This window comes from Centroberyx affinis, unplaced genomic scaffold (assembly GCF_046629955.1).
Source record: "Centroberyx affinis isolate AG114_WGS23_722 - 3 ecotype Tasmania unplaced genomic scaffold, CSIRO-AGI_Caff_v1 ptg000408l_1, whole genome shotgun sequence".
NCBI classification, from domain to species: domain Eukaryota; kingdom Metazoa; phylum Chordata; class Actinopteri; order Beryciformes; family Berycidae; genus Centroberyx; species Centroberyx affinis.
Genome location: NW_027279075.1, coordinates 56,524 through 77,500, shown reverse-complemented (window position 1 = coordinate 77,500; position 20,977 = coordinate 56,524). Strand labels below are relative to the sequence as shown.

Sequence of the window (20,977 nt, the reverse complement as noted above, 5' to 3'; positions counted from 1 at the left end):
CACACACACACACACACACACAGCAGTCCAGCCCTTTACAAACGTTATTGTAGTTATTATTAGGAGTAATATGAATATATAGGGAATAATATGAAATAATCTCCTGTCTTCTTGATGGGCTAATGCATGGAAGTGAAGGCCAAGAGAGCAATGGAATTATCTCTCTTAATTCCTTGAATTTACTGTAATATTCAAGGAATATATATATGTATTTTAAAATGCATTCCGCTGCATACTGAAATTCTCAGTAATGATTTATTCATTGCCATGGTCTCCATGTTTTTTCTATCCTGTACTCTTGCTAAATATTTAAGTTAATCTCAAGCGCTCATAGACTTGCTAGACCAATAGAGGACCATGCGCACTTAAATTTTACCGCTCATTGCCATGACTCAATTAATTGCTATAATATTTACAATTATATGCTTTTATTAAATTGTGTTCTTCACAGGCATATCAGTAGCCTCGATCATCACAGACATTCAGTGCCATTCATTCAGCATTGGAGAATATATCCTCTCCTAATATTTAGCCCAGTACACAAGTTCAATTAGCACAAAGAACCAGGAAAACAAAACCATTAGCAATAATTAAAAAATAATTTAACACATATCACAAATTAAAAAAATGCCAGGCTTCAATATCTGATTTCACATGAGAATATTTTCTCAATAAAAAAACAAGGTAATTGACAATGCTTGAGGTTTGGGATGTGCACAACTCATTCAGTGTAATATGAGGGACACATAGGCAAGGCAAGGCAAGGCAAACTTTATTTATATAGCACATTTCATACACAAGGCAAATACAATGTGCTTCACATAAAACAGAAAAAATACATACACAGACCACAACTATTTAAAATGACATTAAAAAAGAAAGAAAAGAAAGAAAGATAGAGATAGAGATAAAATAGGTAAAACACACATACAAGAAATAAAAGAAATAAATAAAGATAATAACACCTGTTACATCTACATACAGATGATTTAGTGGAAGGCCACAGAGAAAAGGAATGTTTTGAGCCGACTTTTAAAAGAGCTGACAGTGGGAGCACATCTCAGTTCTTCTGGAAGTTTATTCCAGTAATTTGGAGCATAATTACTAAAAGCAGCTTCACCTGATTTAGTTTTCACCCTGGGAACAACTAACAGACCGGTCCCAGATGACCTCAGAGGTCTGGGTGGCTCATATCCTAAGAGCAGGTCAGAAATGTATTTTGGAGCTAAGCCATTTAGCGCTTTATAGACAAGCAGCAGAATTTTAAAATCAATTTTATGGCACACTGGAAGCCAATGCAGTGACCTAAGAACTGGTGCAATGTGTTTGAATAGAAGACCATTGCAGTAGTCTAATCTGCTGGTAATGAATGCATGTATCAGCTTTTCTAAATCAGGTTTTGTCATAAGACCCCTTACTTTTGGCTATTTTTAAGGTGATCAAAAGTGAATCTTGTAATGGTATTGATATGGTTGAGATCGACATCCATAATAACACCAAGATTCCTAGCTTGGTCTTTACTCTTGAGAGACAGGGAGTCAAGGTGAGCCCTAATTGTCTGCCTCTTTTCCTTAGTGCCAAAGATAATTACCTCCGTTTGGTCTTTATTTAGCTGAAGAAAGTTTTGGCACATCCAGTCATTAATTTCCTCAATACACTGAATCAATCAGAGAATCTACAGGACCAAAGTCACTTGAAGAAAGAGATGTATAGAGCTGAGTGTCATCTGCATAATTGTGGTAATGAATGCTATTTTTCTGTATGATATGTCCTAGTGGAAGCATGTAGAGGTTGAATAAAAGAGGGCCAAGGATTGAGCCCTGTGGAACTCTACATGTCATACTGACCCTTTCAGAGACAAAGTCACCGATAGACACAAAGTAGTTCCTCCCTTGCAGGTAGGTCTTGAACCAATTTAAGGCTAGGCCAGAGAGTCCAACCCAATTTTCTAGTCTATCTAATAATATTGTGTGATCCACAGTGTCAAATGCAGCACTAAGATCCAGAAGTACAAGGATAGAAAGCTTGCCTGAATCTGTGTTCATACAAAGGTCATTCACAACTCTAATATCGGCTGTCTCAGTGGTATAATGGGGTCTAAATCCTGATTGGAAATGGTCAAAGTGAGCATTTGAAATTAAATAGTTGTTAAACTGGTTGAAGACATTTTTTTCCAGGATCTTACTAATAAAAGGGAGATTGGAAATAGGTCTGTAATTACTTATCACAGAGGCATCCAGGCAACTCTTCTTTAACAGAGGCTTAATAACAGCAGTTTTCAAAGCATTTTGGAAAACACTAGACAAAAGAGAGCTGTTTACAATTTGCAATAGCTCATTTGCCAAACAGCTAAAGACATTTTAAAAAAAGCTTAAGCTGTTGTATAGTGTTCTCAAGTGTTGAGTAGCCAATAGCAGTAAAATTTCCTGTTAGACATGGAAGCACTCATGGTTTGTCTGATACTCACCATCCTATCACTGAAAAGGTGGCATACTGTGTGTTATAAAGGAAGCAGGATATTTCATAGTTACAATATGTCACTCTCAGAATAAAGAACTTTATTTGTTGTGTCTCTTGTGCATGTGACCTTAACCTTGTAGTGCTACCTGATAGGTTGTTGCTTTCCATCATCAGACTGAATGTATGAAAACACACCCACACATCATAAGTACATAAGCAGGTCTAAATACTTAGAAAATACACATATGCTTAACAATGTGCTATTTGTTCCCTTATTCTTTGCATGGAAACGTCTCAGCAAACATGTTCAGATGAAGAGAAAGAGTGTTTGCATAATTGAATGAATGGAGAGTCAATGATTTCATCTTTACAACTGATAGCAAAGGCACAAAGAAGAGGTAAAGAAAAACTGAATGAGTAGAGGTCAGAGAAAAAGCAAGGTTATGGACTCTCAGTACAATTACTTGACACATCTATACCGTATCACAGTTGAGTGATGCTGTACTTTACAGTGTAATTGTGATAATGATATTTTATAATCTATAGTGATGGATAGCCAGCTTGCTAGTTGTGACAATAAAGTTACGCTTGCTGTACTCAGTGCCTACAGAAAACATGACTTAACCTCTCATCTTGTGCCATATGAGCCTATATGTTTTTATGCTGCTTACTCTGTAATATTGCATAATCTGGTGGAATGCATATTCACAAAATTCCATATTATTATAATATTATAATTATTATTCATTTATTCCAACATTTCCATGCGTGAATGTTTTGGTATAAATGTTGCCCTCTTTTTATTGCGGTAGTCTAAGCCTATACTTACTGGCTTAACAGTCCATAATTTATTCTATTGTCCCACTTTATAAATTACACATGGTAGATGTTCAAAACTTCAACCAATAAAGCTGAGCACATTCCATCTCCATTTATTAGTAAACCAAACATTACTACAAAAGTCATGAAATAGCCTAGTCATTATGTTTTGGGAGGAAAAATAGCCTTAGATGCAAAAAACAAAACAAAACATCTGTATATCTGGTAAAAATTTACAAAGAAGCAGGGAGACAGCTTTTGGTTTACTGTCATATTAGGTATGCTATTAAATAGCCTATATCTACTTTTGAATTTACCAACAAACAATATGTATCATCTGTCTTTCTGCTTCCATGTATTGCCATATGCCTCCAAAATTTTGTCAACCTTATTTGCGTGATTGGTATTGGTAAATCAGATGCCGGATTGGAGACATTTTCAAATTCATATGAAGATCATTCATATTATTACCTCCGCCAAGTAAGTTATGTTTTCGGTGCTGTTTGTTTGTTTGTTTGTCTGTTTTTTTGTGTGTTAGCAGGATTATGGAAAAACTACTGGCCAGATTTTCATGAAACTTCGTGGAAAGGTGTAGCATGGGCCAAGGAAGAACCCATTAAATTTTGGAGCGGATCCGGATCCGATTCACAAACAAGCAATAGTAGCACGAACCTTGGCGGAGGTTTGCGCTCTCCAAGTGCCCTTCTAGTTGTTGTTGTTGTTGTTGTTGTTGTTGTTGTTGTTGTTGTTGTTGTTGTTGTTGTTTCTTTAGGTGTCAGGCATGGGTCAATGTTAAAGTCATTAAAGGCTATGGTGATGTTCAGTTAGTGGTACAGTTGAGAGTACATGCAGGTTTAAGCACATCCACCTCTAAGCCTAATTACCTATGACACATAATGATGATGGTTGAGTCACCAGCTCCTGTCCGCTGCCCTGCTCCTGTCATACATGTTCTCAATATTGCTAAGTCAGGAGTTTGGAGCGGATTATGAAGATCACACCTCTAGATACATAGACACACACACACACACACACACACACTCTCTCTCTCTCTCTCTCTCTCTCTCTCTCTTTCTGGGTGTACCTCATAGTTAGTTCTCTTCAAACTACAAGAATGGTCATGGTCATGCCCAATTGAGAGATGAACCACTGAGTTCAAGTAAGCTGGGGAGAGACCTGGTTCTGGTGTATTGCATTGTCTCTGTATGTGTGTGTGTGTGTATTTATGTGGCACAAACCACATATTCAAACAAAAGAGCTTTTGCTGTAGCCCTCTGGAGAAAAAGAACTCACCTACGCAAAATTTGCTCAAAAATAACCTCGACACCTGATGGTTCTTCTTGGGCAGAACACAGAGAACTCGATGTGCCGTCCACTATGATATTGTATGATTGCATACCGCTAGGTGAGTGTGTGTTTCAAGTATGGTGTACAGTATGTGTCTATGTGTGTGTATGCATGTGTGTATGTTTGTGTGACTGTGTTTGAACTGTGCATCTAGCTGAGTGGCTTATTCACAACAGAATGACGCACGTAGTTAAGAAGCCTGTAGAAACTCCCCAGACAGGCCGCACAAAACACACACGTGCACGCACACACACACACACACCCATGTGATGCTCCTGCACTAGGATTATGTAGGCAAACCTGTGTGTTCAATCTGTGGTTGGCTGCTAATACCTTCTAAAGAGGTTTGCAGTGGACGGCTCCATGTTGGGTCACTAATGCTGCGTGAGTGTGTGTGTGTGTGAACCTGTGCAGGACAGGAGCTCGCAAAGCTTTTACTGTAGTAAAGAATCCAGATATCTGCTGTATAGGGTGCTATTGTATTCTGTTTCACTCCTGGCATCTGCCTTCTGAAAGGAAATCTTACCTTACTGGTGTGTGGAATGTTGAAATAGAGAGGGGGGCAAGAAAGGAAAGAAAAGGTGGTAAAACAAGCGATACAGAGAAAGATAGAAAGATAGGTGATGCAAGGAAAGACCATGTGTCAATATGCTTCTGGAAGACAATGGTAAAATGGTAAGCAGTGCTCACAACTCTTTTGCTTGGTATGTGTGCGCTCTTGCCCTTTTGGGACACATTCTCATTTTGTGCCATTGTATTTTTTGGCAGGTTTCAGCTACAGAAGAATGCATAGGACCTATGCGACTGACCCAAGAACCGATTCAGGTAAGACACACTTTGTCCAGAGTAATGTTTCATCTCATTGTCTAATGTTTGAGTGATGGATGTGCACTGATGTCATTTTGAATGGCAGAGGGTTGATACGACCAGTGAAGGAAATGGTCTGGAATGAACGAGAATGTCAAACCAGCAGCAAAACCAGTGTGCCAGTGTGTTGGATCACCCTGAACAGAAACTGGTTTTAGTTTTACATTACGAAATGGTAAAAAAATAAAACATACTGAAATAAAAAGTTGTAAGCCTTGCACAATGTTTTGTCACACACACACACAAGCAGCCAATCAGAAAATAGGAATGTGTGTGTGTGTCTTTTTTCTGTCAACTGCACAATGGCTGAATAATCTGCAAATTTAACCTGCAAAAGTATTATTTGATATCTCACATTTCTTATCTATTAATTCTTAGGAAGCAGAAGGTAAAGACGGACAGGGAAAGACAAAGAAAGACAAAGAAAGAAAAAATAGAGCAGAGAATGACCAAGGGAAACTATGGAGGACGTAAGTCAGTGGAAATTTTGGATAAGGAACAGTATTGATATTGCAGCTATTCTGACCCAGAAAATATTTTCACGTTGAATAGATTTTGATAAGAAAGCCTGCACCAACGTTGAAATCCAGTGTAAATAAAACGTCAAAATGAAAGTTGAGATGACGGCCATGGACGTACATAGTTGCTATCTACATTGATTTGTGAAATCAGAATCTAAAGATCTTTCTGATATCCATGTCCAAAGCTGTATAAATATGATTTTTCTATTGTGTCATAATGTGATACTGTGAAAAAGCTGTACTCCTGTGGCTTGATGTTGAACCTCGCCACCTGCTGCGCATCACCATCCGTCTGGGAATTTAACAATATGGCATTTACCATAGTTTTTTTCTTTAGTTTTTCATTCATAACAAAATATCAAAATATATCAAAATCATATCAAAATGCCTAGTGACATCTGAATAAAATTCACTCCCAATTAATTATTTTCTTCACTATCTACTAATAAATAGTTTCTTCATGGCTGCTCTCAGAAATTAATGAATGATACAACTTGAGCAGATTAAATGGAGCTGCTGCAATTAAGGAGGAATTAACTCAATTCTGATATAAATCAATTGAAGGTGCATATTTGCACATTATATTATTGGACCGGTCAGTTTATTGCAGGACAGGAATGTGACATTTCTTCCACTGCAGCCACATCTGCCTGAATCATCCTATCTCACTGATGCTTTTTCATACAGACACTATCATTTCATTATCGGTACCATTTGAATGATGCATTTGTGTGTATTTGTAGAAATGTTCGCCTTAGACTATATTCCCACAGACATTTGTTGTCTCTTCCTCTGTGGTGTTTTGTCTGCCCTGCTGGGATCTCGTCTTGTCCATCAGGAACTTGGGATTGACACAGGGACTGGGACGGGGGATTGTCTGAGTTCATCCTCTGGGCAGGGATTAGGTCAGGGTTAGCCAGGTTCGCCCTTGTGTAACAAAGAAAAGCGAGAGTTACCGGAGGCTAGCAGTTGGGATGCAGGTACCACAAAGCATTCTTCTCTTTTGGCAGTTCCTACCTTAAGAATCAGCTAGTTTATTAGGTGCCTGCTTTTTGCTTTGATTTAATTTGATTCTTTTCTTTTTTTTTCTGGTTGTGTTGGTCTGACCACTCTCCAGGGGTTTCTGGGTTCAGCTCAACTCCTGCTCCGGTGCAATGATGTGAGCGGCCTGGCATGCCACTCATGTTCATGTAGAGCTATAGTATCTATCCCTTCGCCCTCCTCCTCCCGCCGCATTTATCAGGCCAAATAACATCACACCAGGAATCTCTGGCAGCGCGCAGGCAGGTGGAGGGACCAGAGGCTTTATTAAAAAGCCTTCTAAGACCTAAACACATGCCCCATAAAACCCTCAAACTGCTCTCCCAAAGCAGCACACTGCACTCGTACGCTCCAGCCTTCTGCTGGATCCATGACCTAATTCCCCCCCCTCTCCCGCCTCCCCTCCCTCCACAGGAATGGAGAGATGAAAAGAGAGAGATAAAATGCTCCGCAGGGGAGAGTTATATGTTGCAAGTTTTCCTTGACGTTTACTATTCCCTCACAGCCCTGGAGAGTTTCAACTTTAGATAAGCTTCTAGTCCAGCTTATCTAATGATTCATGCGCTTCACCCACTAAATAGATTGATGAAGGCGAAGCAACTGCTCTTTGTAAATGAATTCTTGCAAAATGCACTATATGTAAAAAAAACTTTATCTACAGTTTGTATCTCTTATACTGGTAATTCCATTGCCTTAATTCAGCAGTTCTTCTACTTAAACAGTAAATAAGATAGAACTTTGCTCTTGGGAGCAGTACAGTGAAACACTAGTGGCTTTTATTACATGCAATATCAAACACAATGATGAGAGCTTCATTATTACACATAGGGCTTTATAGCCAGCATGATATGTGCTTTGCAACGCACATAATTAACTGCGGTGCATTGTGCTGGTTAATTTTTGAGGCTTAGTAAAATAACATTTTGTCACACTGTGTAGCAAAAGTAAAAAAAAGCAGTTGTGTCATATTAAATTATTGCACAGTAAAGATAATAAATCAATTTATATCAATTATCAGTCATAATCAATCAAATTTGTGTACAATCAATAAGTGTGATTGTACACAACCTCACTAGCTCTTCTGGGCTCTGGAATTGTAGCACAATGTAAAAATCACGGCAAATAAAAAATAATAACAATGGATCTCAATGGCCCGTTATTCTCCTTCAAATAAAAGCCGGTGCACTCCCACACAGACAGGCAGCGCTCAAAGCCAGTTAGCCCAGTGACACGTCTCTGTGTTTTGGAATCTCCCGACTTTAGATGGCGTCTGGCCTGGGTGTGCAAACATGGCGGATTAACCTCTGAACTCTGAATATGTGAGTCAGCTCACCACAGCAGTCAGGACAGGCCTCGGTGCCAGCTGAACACAAGCGGCGGGGCCTCTTCATACACGGCTCTCCGTTAAGTGATTGTGTGGAAGCACTTGGCTAGTGTAGGTAACTGTATACGCATGCTTTTACTTAAAGGACACTGCAATCAGGTAGTTGTGTAAACATACTTCCACTTACAAGACATTATAGTAATTCACGTTCAAGCAGGAGTGTATGTGAGAGAGGGAGGCACAGTATGAGGTTGTTTTCTGCATGCATGTTAAATGTGCATACTCGGACCAATGCCCCCCCCCACCCCCCACCAGGCTTGTCGTCGGTGCCGGACCGGGGCGGCAGGTCAGAGATCCGTGGGGACGGCGTGGTCCCAGGGCCGGCTGGGTCCTGTTTGTGTGGAATTTCACACACTAGCACCATGGTTACACAAACCAGCGCCATGGTTACACAAGCCAGCATTGGATCAAAGGCTGTGGACCTTTCACAGGCACTCACCAATACCACCTCATCTTCTCCCTCCCTCCTTCCCTCTCTTCTTCTTCTTCCCTTTCTTCTTTTCCTTCTTCCATTTTTCTTTCGTCTGCCTGCCTTTTTCATGCCAGTGACTGTCTGTCCCGTCTCCAGGAGTGAAGGTAGATAGATGTCACACTCTGAGCTACTCTCCTTCTCTAGTTCTGATTGAAGACCCTGTAGGAAGTGTGGAGAGTGATGACTTTAGCAGCCTCCTTTTTTCACCCGCTCACTCATTCTCTTTTTCTCTCTCGCTCTCTGTTGCACCTCCATGCACTCCCTCTGTCACTCTATCCTTTGTTGTCCTTAGAGGGAGTCAGGAGGTGATGATGCTGTGAGGCAGAGCTGAGTACTATTGGTTCTGGCCACAGCCCAGCTGCCCGTGTGTGTGTGTGTGTGTGTGTGTGTGTGCACGCATGCATGCATGGGAGCACATGTGTCTTTATGTGTCTCTTATTTCCTCACCACTTTACCAAAGGTGGCTGGTGTGTTCCTGCTAAAACCACAGTGTGGGATCAAAAACATGCGTCCGCACTCTGCAGGCTTCACATCTGTCGGTGTGAAATACAGCTTTCATTTGTGATTATCTGCTGCTCAGTTTACCCTCAGATAAAGGAATAATTCACTGTTCTCTGGTGTGATGTAGTCTGTTTAGACTGGCTGTTACGTGAACAACGCTTTTTTCACTCTCAATTTTTTAATGTCCTCAAAAATTGCCCTGCTATATTCCTCTTTCTCACTGCTAGATTTTATGGCTGAAGTGAGTCTGTTACATGTCATCCAGATCAACATCAGATTTAGAGAGTTTTGTTTGCATCTCCATTTATCTAAGGGTTAGTAAAGAAGCTGTTAATTCAATGTTATTCCAACATAAAGCTACTTATAATAATCGCCATAGCCTTTCCCTTTCCCCCTGTTTCATTTCAAAAGTTCTCCTCACTAAAGACTGGATGACTTCCTTGATTTAGCTCCTTTGGCTCTTACACACAGGCAATTTACAAATAGGTAAAATGATCATTCAAATTCACCCATCCATCCATCCATCCATCCATCTCTCTCTCTCTCTCTCGCTCACGGTAACAGCACTGTCTCACCCCAGCGTCCGACCCTCCCTGTCCCCTCAGGTCCTGCTGGTGTTCGCCAAGGAGGACAGTCAAAGCGATGCCTTCTGGTGGGCCTGCGACCGCGCCGGGTTCCGCTGCAACATCGCCCGGACGCCTGAGTCCGCCGTCGAGTGCTTCCTCGACAAGCATCATGAGATCGTGGTCATAGACGGACGCCACTCGCGCTACTTTGAGCCTGAGGCCGTCTGCCGGTGAGCCTTACTGGTGTTTCTGTTTGTTTGTCTGTTTTCTCTTTGTCTGTCTGAATTGTGTCTCCATCAAGTAGTTGAACTTTCACACTTAGCTGGCCTCTTCCTCCTGTTACATATCACCGCTGTCAGGTGAAAAACCTTGAATCTCCAAACTGTCAGCTTTTCAGGAACAAAGAAAAACAGCTTTGTGGTCAGCCTTGGCCACCGTGCAGTTTTGACATTTTCCAATGGGTTTCGAAAGGGTTTTATAAGCCAATGAGACTGTTCTCAACCCGTAGAGGAACATGTAGTCCTTCAATTCAAGGGAAAACATGGAAATCACCAAAATTGGAGTTAAAAGGTTTTCACCCAACAACAGCAATATGGAAGGGTGTCTGAAGTGCATGATGTCTAAAAGCAGCTGTACAGTAAGTTGCTAAGGGGCATTGTGGTGGAGGGCTGCTATGCTCCCACCTGTTGGCTCCATCTGGTGCCTACTGGAAGCACTACAGGCGTCTCCAACCTGAGGCTGCACACCTGGGGTTAGTCGGGCTTGTTGGCTGGAACAAGCAACACAAAAGGCTGCTGCCCACAGTGTGTGGCTGTAGCAGGACAAGTTCTGGATACTCAATACCAGAATTACTGGCTTCTGAAATGAAGTGGCACTTGAGTGAGCGCGTGCTGCATGATGTGAGTTTTTGGCTGACCCGTGAGCCAGATAGTGGCCTGGTTTGGAGAGGAACCAAAGAAGTACATAGCTAAAAGCTAGACAAGGAGTCCGGCTTTTTTATTAATTTCGTGCCCAGTTTCTATTCAGTTCTTTTCACAATAAAAGCCACTGGCCACTATTCAGAAAAAGAATTTAATCTCTTTTCCTTCACATCTTTGATTGTTGTACAGCTACACTGCCGTGTGCTCATTATGTCACATGCATGCATGCTGTCAGGTACTCATTGGTATTTTAAGATTGGGCTGAGTCAACAGATTTGGGGCAGTTGAGACTATCAGTCGGCACAAATATTCTTGTACCTCTTCTAAATGGTGTGCCTTTCGATCCAGCTGATTCCCTACTTGTATTTCAAACGTTGGATTTTTACAAATCAAAGGCTTGTGGAGATAAGTTGGATGCCACACACATGCCACGTTTTTACAAATTGAACATGAACAAATCTGGATAGATTCCTGTAGTGTGAGATATAACTTTGAAAATTAAGACTAACAGTTGTCACACTAAGTGTTGAGCTCATGAAAAAATATGCATGGCAAATTGATGAATAGTGATAATAAAAGTGTTGTGTAGGTTACTGTGGGCTGCAACTGATCTCCACATTTTAAATCTAACCCTCAAGTCATCTTTGGCTGGAATATCTTGTGATGAGATTTAAATTACAATCATATGACAATCTCTGATTATTGAAAATAATGTAGCCTAATAATTCCTGGATATTCATTTTTTGTCTTTTTGATTGTCTTGTCACAAAGGAATCCAGTTTATGTAACAGAGATCCCAGTGGATGGTAGTTTAATATGTGGTCCATGCTTGTCTCATCACCATGTGAGCGCACCTCTCAGTCAGTATAACAAGGATTTCTGTAAAGGCCTTTGGTTTAGTGTGAAACATTCTCCCTTTTCGCAGTCTGTTAGTATTTTACTTCTTGCAGTGTGTGGGTAGCTTAAGCTGTTGTTTTGCCAGCAGTGAAATAGTCAATATTCCTCAGCATTTTAAGCAGTGAAAGCTATCTGTATGTTTAATTTTATCACAGCCATGAATGTGTGAAGATTGCTTGGCTATACTTACTGTTAGATACAGTGCATCCATCCAAAGTTCTTGGATACACTATGAGCCAAACCACGATATACTTTGTACAGTGATTTATTATTAGTGATTTATTTTCCCCAAAGTAAAAGAACAGATCCATTCGTCTCTCCTGTCTCCCGATTACCGCAAACGGTTTGGCAACTGCTCTTTGTCAGTCCATCGCTCCTTCACTCCTCTCCTTGTCACTACTTTCTCCCTATCTTTCCTTCTTCCTTCCCGTCCTCATCCCCCTCAGGACCCTTGCCATCATCTTTCCTACCCCTTCTGCCCCCCCCCCCTCCCATCTCTGTCTTTTCTCTCCCCTCCACCCCCAAACCGGTTTCCCTCATGGCCTGCCAGCGCTGTGGCTTTGTGGCCGGCCTCTGAAGCAGATGCTGTGTATGGTGGGTCTGTGCAAAGTAGAAAAATGTTCTCCCCTCTCTTGTGGCAATGACATCACCTCCAATCTGCCCACATGTTTATCCTGTACCTGATTTTAAGCCACTTCTCATGAGCTCAAACTGTGGATGAAATGAATACATATTAGTCTCAAAATGCTCTCCTGTCGACTTTTAATCCATGTTAATTTTCCCTCCAGGTTGATCCGGGCCACAAAGCCCTCTGAAAACACAGTTCTCCTAGCCGTTGTGCCACAAAAGTAGGTGTGATTTTACCTCTGGTCATTCATTTGTAGACTTACTGTAGTGCTGAAAATACTAGATAGAAATAGAAATTATTGCAAGATTAGGCTTTGTATTGAAAAACAATACCTGTGGACCACTATGTATACTAAACATATTTATGAAAAATGTTTGCACATGGTAATGTTGCATTTTTGTCCGTGTCTTGTACTGTATAGACCGCCTGATCAGGAGGAGCCATCTGTTCTCCCTCTCCTCTGTGCTGGATTCAGCAGAGTATGTCCACTAAGTTACCTTCACTTGTGTTTATATTAATGCGAGCTTGTGGAGAAATGGTACTCCCTGTTGCTAATTTGACTGTGGAACAGCATTTTCACACATGCTAATTCGAAATGATCCATCTTAGCTCTGTTGTACCATATGTAGGCCTGAATGTGTTACTCTTGTTTTTGATACTCTAGGAGCTGTCGCACACTGAAATAGCAGCGTGTTACGCATTTTGAGAGCGGCAGTTATTGTTATGGGTGTTTGATGGTGTGAAAATGACGTCGGAGGTTGCAAAACAAGACGCCACTGAGTAAATTCTGACTCATTCAGTTTTACCGCTCCCCTCCCTCTCCTTCTAACACCGCTTCACCTTGTTTTTCCTCCAGAGGTATGTGGAGAACAGCAGTGTGTCAGCTTGCTATAATGAGCTCATACAGATTGAACATGGAGAGGTGCGCTGCCAGTTCAAACTCAGGTACAGTGGGGGGGAAACCTCTTCAACCACACGCTTAACACTCTCACAATACATCATCCAGTATGTAATCACATGGTGGTGATGTTGGTGTTTCTCTGTGAATCCTGTACACTAGTGATTAATGGCTGTGGCTTTATTTATCCACAGGGCGTGCAACTCTGTGTTCACTGCTTTGGAGCACTGTCAGGAGGCAGTGGAGATCACCAGTGAGGACCACGTCATACAGGTAGGGGAGATACACACTCACACACACATACTGTATATGTACATGCACTCTCACACATACACTCTGGCTTTGTCTCACTCACTCACACAGACGCAGAAACCTTAACTTAACCTTAACCTTTGCTTGGTCTTAGTATGTGAATCCAGCGTTTGAGCGAATGATGGGCTACCACAAGGGGGAGTTGATAGGGAAGGAACTGACTGAACTCCCCAAGAGTGACAAGAACAGAGCTGACCTGCTGGACACCATCAATACGTGTATCAAAAAAGGAAAGGTCAGTCACACATCCATCCATCCATCCATCCATCCATCCCTCCATCCATCCATCCAATAACAGGATACTGTTGTGTTGCCTGACTGTTCTGTCCTCTGTGAAGGAATGGCAGGGTATCTACTACGCCAGGAAGAAGTCAGGAGACAGTATACAACAACATGTGAAGATCACGCCCGTCATCGGCCAGGGAGGGTAAGCAATCTCTGCACAACCGAAACTGGTCACATACATTTCCAAGATACGTATGTCTGGAGTGCAAAATAGAAATCAACGACAGATTCTCCCGTTTCTCCCCACAGGAAGATTCGACATTTTGTAGCCATCAAGAGACCGCACAGTGACAACAATAAGCAGGTGAGCCAATGTGAACTCACTGTTAGATTGTGAAAGATGGTTGATGATGATTGAAGACCTCACTAGTTGTTAACCTTCACTCTAAGACAAGTTGAAGATGTTCTGAAGGCAGTAGATGTTGCAAAATCGTCAATTACTGATTTACCGATCAAGTATCACAGAACTGGCAGTTATTGTTAGATAACTACTTCAGATGAACTGTAAGCTCAAGTGTTGGATTTAAACACATTCAATGCTTCAATTCCACGGTCCATCAAACAAAGTGAAAGGCATGCAGCCTTACTGGCTTACGGCTCTGCTGTGCAGTGTGCCTGCTCAGGAGCAGGTGTGTGTCGCTTGTCTCAGCTGGGTTCCAGGCCAATAACGTCATCCTATGCTAAGCTATGGCTAAGCACTGGGATCCCCCGCTAAGGCCTGCGAGGGCTAGCAGCCAGGCGCCAGGGCTATTTATACCTAGGCAAAGCTGCACTCTGACTAGCCTTAGCTCATTGCTTACTTTCATCGTGTGTACACAAGGTGAGTCAGCCGCTGGCATCTGCACGCCAAAGCCAAATGGCATTCATTCCTGGTCGGTGGAATTGGGAATCCTTAGACATGGCAGCAAATGATCCCATTCCCGAAACCGTGGTAGTGAATATAGTCATCCCTTCCCAACAGAATCTCACAGTTCAAAAGGGATTGGTACTTTGAATGGTATTCCATGTTCGCCACTGATTATTAGATACCACACTTTGTCCTTTTTTAATTTAATTGCACTACACATTATGGAAAGGAATGGAGGCAAGGCATGATAACAGCATTATCCATTTGACTATCCAAGGCCACAGAGGAACTTTCAGTAGAGCACTGATCTGATATCACTGCTTAGGACTTTTTCCTTTAAGCACTTAAACCCACACTTTATTCCCTTTCTTTTCCCACCCAGACCCTTGGCTGTGGACCATGGTTTCCATTTCAATGTGTTGTTTAGTTAGCAGTATTTGTCTAAGCACTCTAGACTTATAGCAGGTTTTAGGGTCATTTCTGTTTGTCTTTTCCTCTCAGTTAAGGGCCATCATAATCTCAACTATTTCCCAGCTTTAGTCAAGTTAATTCAAAGATGTTTTTTTTTTTTAGATGTCTGTTTGTGCTTTGCAGCCCAAGAAGCCCATTAAGATGTAGCCAGCTAAATCTGGCAACCTTGTATGTCATTAGAAGTGTTTATACTGTCTTAATCCTATTTACTCAGTATGGGACGCACTGGAGACCTGAGAGAGAAAGAGCGAGATAGAAATGAAGAAGAAGGGATGTAAAGAGAAAATGAGCAATTGTGAGAGAGAGAGTGACATGGATTCTAAAAGCCAAATCAAATTAACCAACATTTAGTGTAGCCTGTTCTGCCTATCCAAATGATCTTTTTTCTGCTTTTATACATAAACATATGTATGTATATGTATGTTTGGATGTATGCGTACATACATGTGCATTATGCATAATCATCAGTGTACTGGAGAGTGGACAGTCAGTCACTGGCAGCGTAAATCCTCTGTAACCGGATTAGAGGGCACTGGTTCTCCCTGTCTCAGATCCTGTTCCATACAACCTCAAGGTCCTTTCTGGGTTGAGGTCAGATATACTCCCACCTCCCACACTTCTCCTCCCAACACCACATCTACCCTTGTGACCAGGGCATGTGACTGACCTGGATATACTGACAGACTCCTAATGCACTTATACAGAATAAACTGTATAAACTATATTCTAATTGTAGCTATTTTTATTTCCTAACAGAAATTGTCAAGTTCCACAAGCGATTGGGAACTTTTTTTTCTAAATTGACTCTAAAATAGAGATTACACATAACCTGGTAGAAGAGAAGAGCAACTATTGTCTGTTTTGCAACCTCTGAAGAAGAACCTCCTTTGCCTTTTCTTCGGGTGCTGAATCTTTTAAGATTGGAGCATTTTTTTTTATACTTTAGTTAAAAGATTAGCATGACATTTACATCAAATATGGTGAGTTTGTTAGCTTTTCAAGGTGTAAAGACTGAAGTTATACTGGAATCCTTTGTAAGTGATGAGTCAGTGTAAAACGGCTAACAAACATTGTGATCATGGAGAAAATGTAGCAATATGCTCTCAGTTATCAACTCATCATGGCAAAAATGTCATAGGACCCACATGTTAAAATCAGTGGTGGTGCAGTTTACTAAAAGTAGACCTGCTTTGTATCCTTCTCATGAAGCTACCATCTGCTATTCATTAATAGGTCATCTAGTAAAAGATCTTTTTATTTGCAAAAATGATATCAGAATTAGAAGTAGAATCGCTTTTATTCACAAAAAGTGGATGAATAACACATTTGACTTGGTCGTTTGGACTCCACTCCTCACAATAACAAGTCACACACTGCAGACTGCTTGTTGGCTCGGCTCCTCCCACAGACAGTAATCACCTGCTGATGAATGAACAGATTATTCCGTCTGCCAAACATACTCCTTGTCTTTCTCTCCCACTCTTTCTCTCCTAGCTCTACTGCTTCCATCCACTTTCTCTGTATTTCTGTTGGGCTTGCAGGCCTCTGAACATACTGAGGGTATTCACAGGCTGTAGTGATGCAGTGATGCAGTGATGCAGTGATGCCTTTCATATTTAAAGAAGTTACACTTACCAGGAGTCAAAGAGCATCCAGATTATGTAAAAGCGGTTTGGGGACATGCTCACCTTCTTGGCGTCACCAGAGCAGTGCCCGCATTCATATTGATGATTATACATTACAACCTTCAGCAATGGAGCCATTTAGGAGAATGAAGTGTTCAGAACATTTCAAAATATTAAACGTCCATGCACACATCCAGTGTAATGAATTGCTCTGTAATATCTAAGTATACTATATATTTTATTTAAAAAATACAGCATACATTTGGTAATATATTATAATATTAACAGAGTTTAGTATACAGTATATTCAGTTTCAAAAATACAGTATATTCTATTACTTGTGCATGGTTGTTGGGCATTTGATCAGCAAATTTTGGTTTTGAAACCTTGTATCTTTTTAGCTTGACCACCATGCATCTTTGAGCTTGTTCCATGGGTTTTGAAATGGTTTTATAGCATGAGGATAGTTACCATAATAACCATTCATTGGGTAAAATGGGTGGGTGAATGGGTGAAACGTTCATTGTACCCATTCACTATACCCCTGTTGTAAGTCTGATACATGAGATTGAAGTGAGATTCAAGTAAACATTCCTTGACACCTTGATTCCCAAGCTCACACAAACCTCGTATTGACAGAACTATGAATCCCACCAGTGCGTTGCTGTATGGGAGCAGGAAATGTGCGACGTTCCTTTTCTTGTCTGATTATATTCTTCACACTGCGGCGAAGATGAACCGACAGCAACTGTTGGTCGTTAATCCAGATCTCAACTTAATCAGCTCCTGCTCTCTCTCTCTGTCAGGTTCACAAGTTCAACAAGGAAGAGAGATGCAGCGGAGAACATTCTCAGTCAGGTAAACCTTGATTGGACTGTTTATTAAGAAATTAAGAACCATTAAGAACTTAGGAGTAGCACTATTTCGAAGTGCTTTTTAAAGAATAACATCTCGTCTTCAGGGTAAATCTATCTCTCTTTCTTGTTCTCCATCAGTCTAAGCATGTATTGTAGGTTTTAATGTAAGGTTTTAACCCCCCCTACAGAGTGCCATTCTTTGCGTCACCGGGACAGGAGGAAAGACTCGGTTGACGCCAGGTCACTCAGCTCTCGCGGCAGCGACGGTAAGACCGTTAAAAACACATTACCTGTCACTTGCTTCTTTGTTGGAATGAATGGAGCTCCGGTTTGTGCCGCCGTAAAGGGAAGATGAGCGAGGGAAGGAGAAAATGACAGAGAGAAGGAAAGAGAAAAGGGAGAAAATTACCGTTATGAAAGGAAGAATAGGCAAAAAAAAAAAAGAAATAAATAATGAGGCGACGATGGGAGATGGTGAGTCAGACTGTGTTATGGTAGGTGCTTGAACTAAAGAGATCTTAAAGAGAGATGTCGGGGGCTGATGACATTACATGCCTCCCTCCTCGTTCCACTTTGACGCAGCTGCTGCTATTTTCAGGTGTCTGTGCTGAGTGCTGCTTTTCTTCTGCTTCCCTCTCTCTTCTTCAGTGTAATTGCTCTCTCTCTCTCTCTCTCTCTCTCTCTCTCTCTCTCTCTCTCTCTCTCTCTCTCTGTCTCTCTGCATACCTATTCACCTCATCTTCCATTACACTTATCCCCATACGCCCCCTATCCGTACATTTTCCTTTCCTTTTTTGTCTTTCCTTCACAACCTATATTAACGGAAAGTAACTCAAGCCATAGTATGCTTATACCAATGCAATATAAAACTTGTATTTTGTTAAGTAGGCATGCATTTACTGATTTATGAAAGTCCTTTGGTTATCTCATTTGAATTTTCTGCATTGCAGCCCCCAGTTTACAGAACCGAAGATATTCCTCTGTGGCTCGGATTCACTCCATGACCATAGAGGCTCCCATCACCAAGGTATGGTGCATCATGCTGTCATTCTACTCACATGTCTTATGTGTCTTTGTCCTTTTTTTACCCTGTCTCTTATGTTTTGTTTTGTTTTGTTTTTTTGCCTGAAAGTCGTGAGGCGTGATCAAGAATTCCAACTTAAAACTAAAACTGAAACTGAAAACTTAAAAGGAAAAGTATTATCTACAGGGACCTTCTTCAAATAAATTCTATAATTCCATGTGAGCTGTTTTGTAACCACTTTAAACTCAAATGATTGAAATGATGTTTCTTAGAATGTAGGAATATCACATAAATGTACTTTATGGTCTTCTGAGAATCTAAAAACGAAAACTGCAATTAATCATATTATGTTCAGTTCTGCATATTTTACAAACATTTGTGAACATTTTCGGGAAGGTCCTCAGTTCCAAATGAGTGTTTACCATTCTGCAGACATAGCGTTGCATCAGTCAGGTCTGGTCTGAAAGTCACACTCTATACACAGTTAAAGTCCTCCACATTAAGGCATTTATTACAATATGTATTTGTGACCATCACATTTTGTAATGACATTCAGAATTATCAGTGAGGTTATTGGTGAGGTGTGGTATTTCTTTACCAGGAGGGTCTTCTGAATTCTCCATGGCCTGGCTGTCATGATACTATGAGAGCGGGTGCTTTGTGCCTGTACTGTACACAGTACCTCACATTGCCTTTGGTCTGCCTCCTACTGTAAGTCCTGTGATGCTCTTGTGTGTTTGAGAAGCAGCTTTATTTAGCTGTTTTGCCCCAGACAGGATTTCGTTGGCATCACATGCACAACTCCATGACAGATGCACAAAGAAAGAAGCGCTCTGTTGTTGCCTTGCCCAGGGGCCTTTGTGTGTGTGTGTGTGTGTGTGTGTTAGTGTATCTACTGCTTGTTTTGTCACGGAAAAATGACATTTCTTTTTCCTCTTTTCCAGGTAATAAACATCATCAATGCGGCCCAGGAGAGCAGTCCGGTGACGGTGGCGGAGGCTCTGGACCGGGTGCTGGAGATCCTGAGGACCACTGAGCTCTACTCCCCCCAGCTCGCCTCCAAAGAGGATGACCCCCACACGAACGACCTCGTCGGGGGGCTCATGAGTGTAAGAGGCGGTGCAGATACCTATGCTTTTTACGCTCACAGGTGTACAGACAGAAACACTTTTTGAGGAGAAATAGTGTGTAAAAATGTTCTTACCTCATGCGTAAATTTGAGCTAGATTCCCCATGGCTTCCAAAAACAAATCAAATGTGTATTTTTTGGGGTGCTTTGTTTATTGCTTAATTGTTGAATAAGTTCAACTATGAGGTGAGTCACTGAACATGAATATTTTGGTCTATTCTAAAGATAGAGTCAGTTTTTAGATCAATCCACTGAGCGTGGCAACATCCAGCTAGGAAGATTTCACTTTACCAAAGTACGGTTAACCAGCTTTTCTCTAATTTAAGCCCATCTAATGGATTACAGACTGATTGCCAAAGTGGGAATTTGTTAGTTTTGCGGAATATGTTTTGTAGCTTTATTATTATGGAGCGGTGGGGTTTGCACAGCTTGAGATACTAAACAGTCTTTTTGTGATGCTCTCTCCTACTGTAGCTGTAATTAATAAAACCATTTATTGTTTTCTTCCCTCAGGATGGGTTGCGGAGACTGTCTGGGAACGAGTATGTCTTCTCCAAAAGTACGTTTCAAAGGACATCATATTATATCACTGATCATGTATAATATCATTCTAATATATTATATCTTATCATTTTAATATATCAAAGTACCTTTTACTCACTCTGCAACTGATCTGCTCCCGTAGTTTATTGCAGTGAACACAGTATTTTCAAGTCCTTGGTCCTTCCAAATCATTAAAACAATAAAAAAGTTTATTAAATAAATAGGTTTCTAGAAGTCTGGATCTATTCCAAAAGTGAATGCTTTGTTAATAAGTTAATAAGCACAGTAATCATAACTGTTTGTGGGGCTCCAACAATGACTTATACTGACCACAGTGGTTCCCTTACAAAAATTAGATCCACTGCCTTAAGTGATTCTCATGAATAAATATTAAGTGGAAGTTGGCTATTGCCGTGATGAACCCATTACAATCTTCTCCAGTGTGACTCCTTACATTTCAATGGAGGAGGGTTATTGCGTAACCCCATTGTACTGATTAAAGTCATGATGACTTATGCAGGAGACAGAGCGCTTAATTGAGAGAACATCTGAACCTATAATCT

At 41.1% G+C, this 20,977-nt stretch overlaps 1 protein-coding gene across 5 annotated transcripts in view; it reads left to right on the top strand.

The window, feature by feature from the left end:
- pde8b (phosphodiesterase 8B) overlaps positions 1 to 20,977 on the top strand; it is a 39,947-nt gene that overhangs the window by 11,787 nt on the left and 7,183 nt on the right. Inside the window, exons 2-15 of one of the 5 annotated variants that reach the window (XM_071516505.1) lie at positions 5,395 to 5,451; positions 10,018 to 10,208; positions 12,584 to 12,643; positions 12,845 to 12,902; positions 13,280 to 13,368; positions 13,516 to 13,594; positions 13,728 to 13,868; positions 13,972 to 14,060; positions 14,168 to 14,222; positions 17,668 to 17,719; positions 17,907 to 17,984; positions 18,669 to 18,745; positions 19,687 to 19,851; positions 20,385 to 20,430. In XM_071516505.1, coding sequence (XP_071372606.1) covers positions 5,395 to 5,451; positions 10,018 to 10,208; positions 12,584 to 12,643; positions 12,845 to 12,902; positions 13,280 to 13,368; positions 13,516 to 13,594; positions 13,728 to 13,868; positions 13,972 to 14,060; positions 14,168 to 14,222; positions 17,668 to 17,719; positions 17,907 to 17,984; positions 18,669 to 18,745; positions 19,687 to 19,851; positions 20,385 to 20,430 — 1,237 coding nt within the window. Of the gene's footprint in view, positions 1 to 5,394; positions 5,452 to 10,017; positions 10,209 to 12,583; positions 12,644 to 12,844; positions 12,903 to 13,279; positions 13,369 to 13,515; positions 13,595 to 13,727; positions 13,869 to 13,971; positions 14,061 to 14,167; positions 14,244 to 17,667; positions 17,720 to 17,887; positions 17,993 to 18,668; positions 18,746 to 19,686; positions 19,852 to 20,384; positions 20,469 to 20,977 lie in introns of those variants that run through there. The other 4 variants (XM_071516506.1, XM_071516509.1, XM_071516508.1 and 1 more) reach the window with 4 other exon arrangements.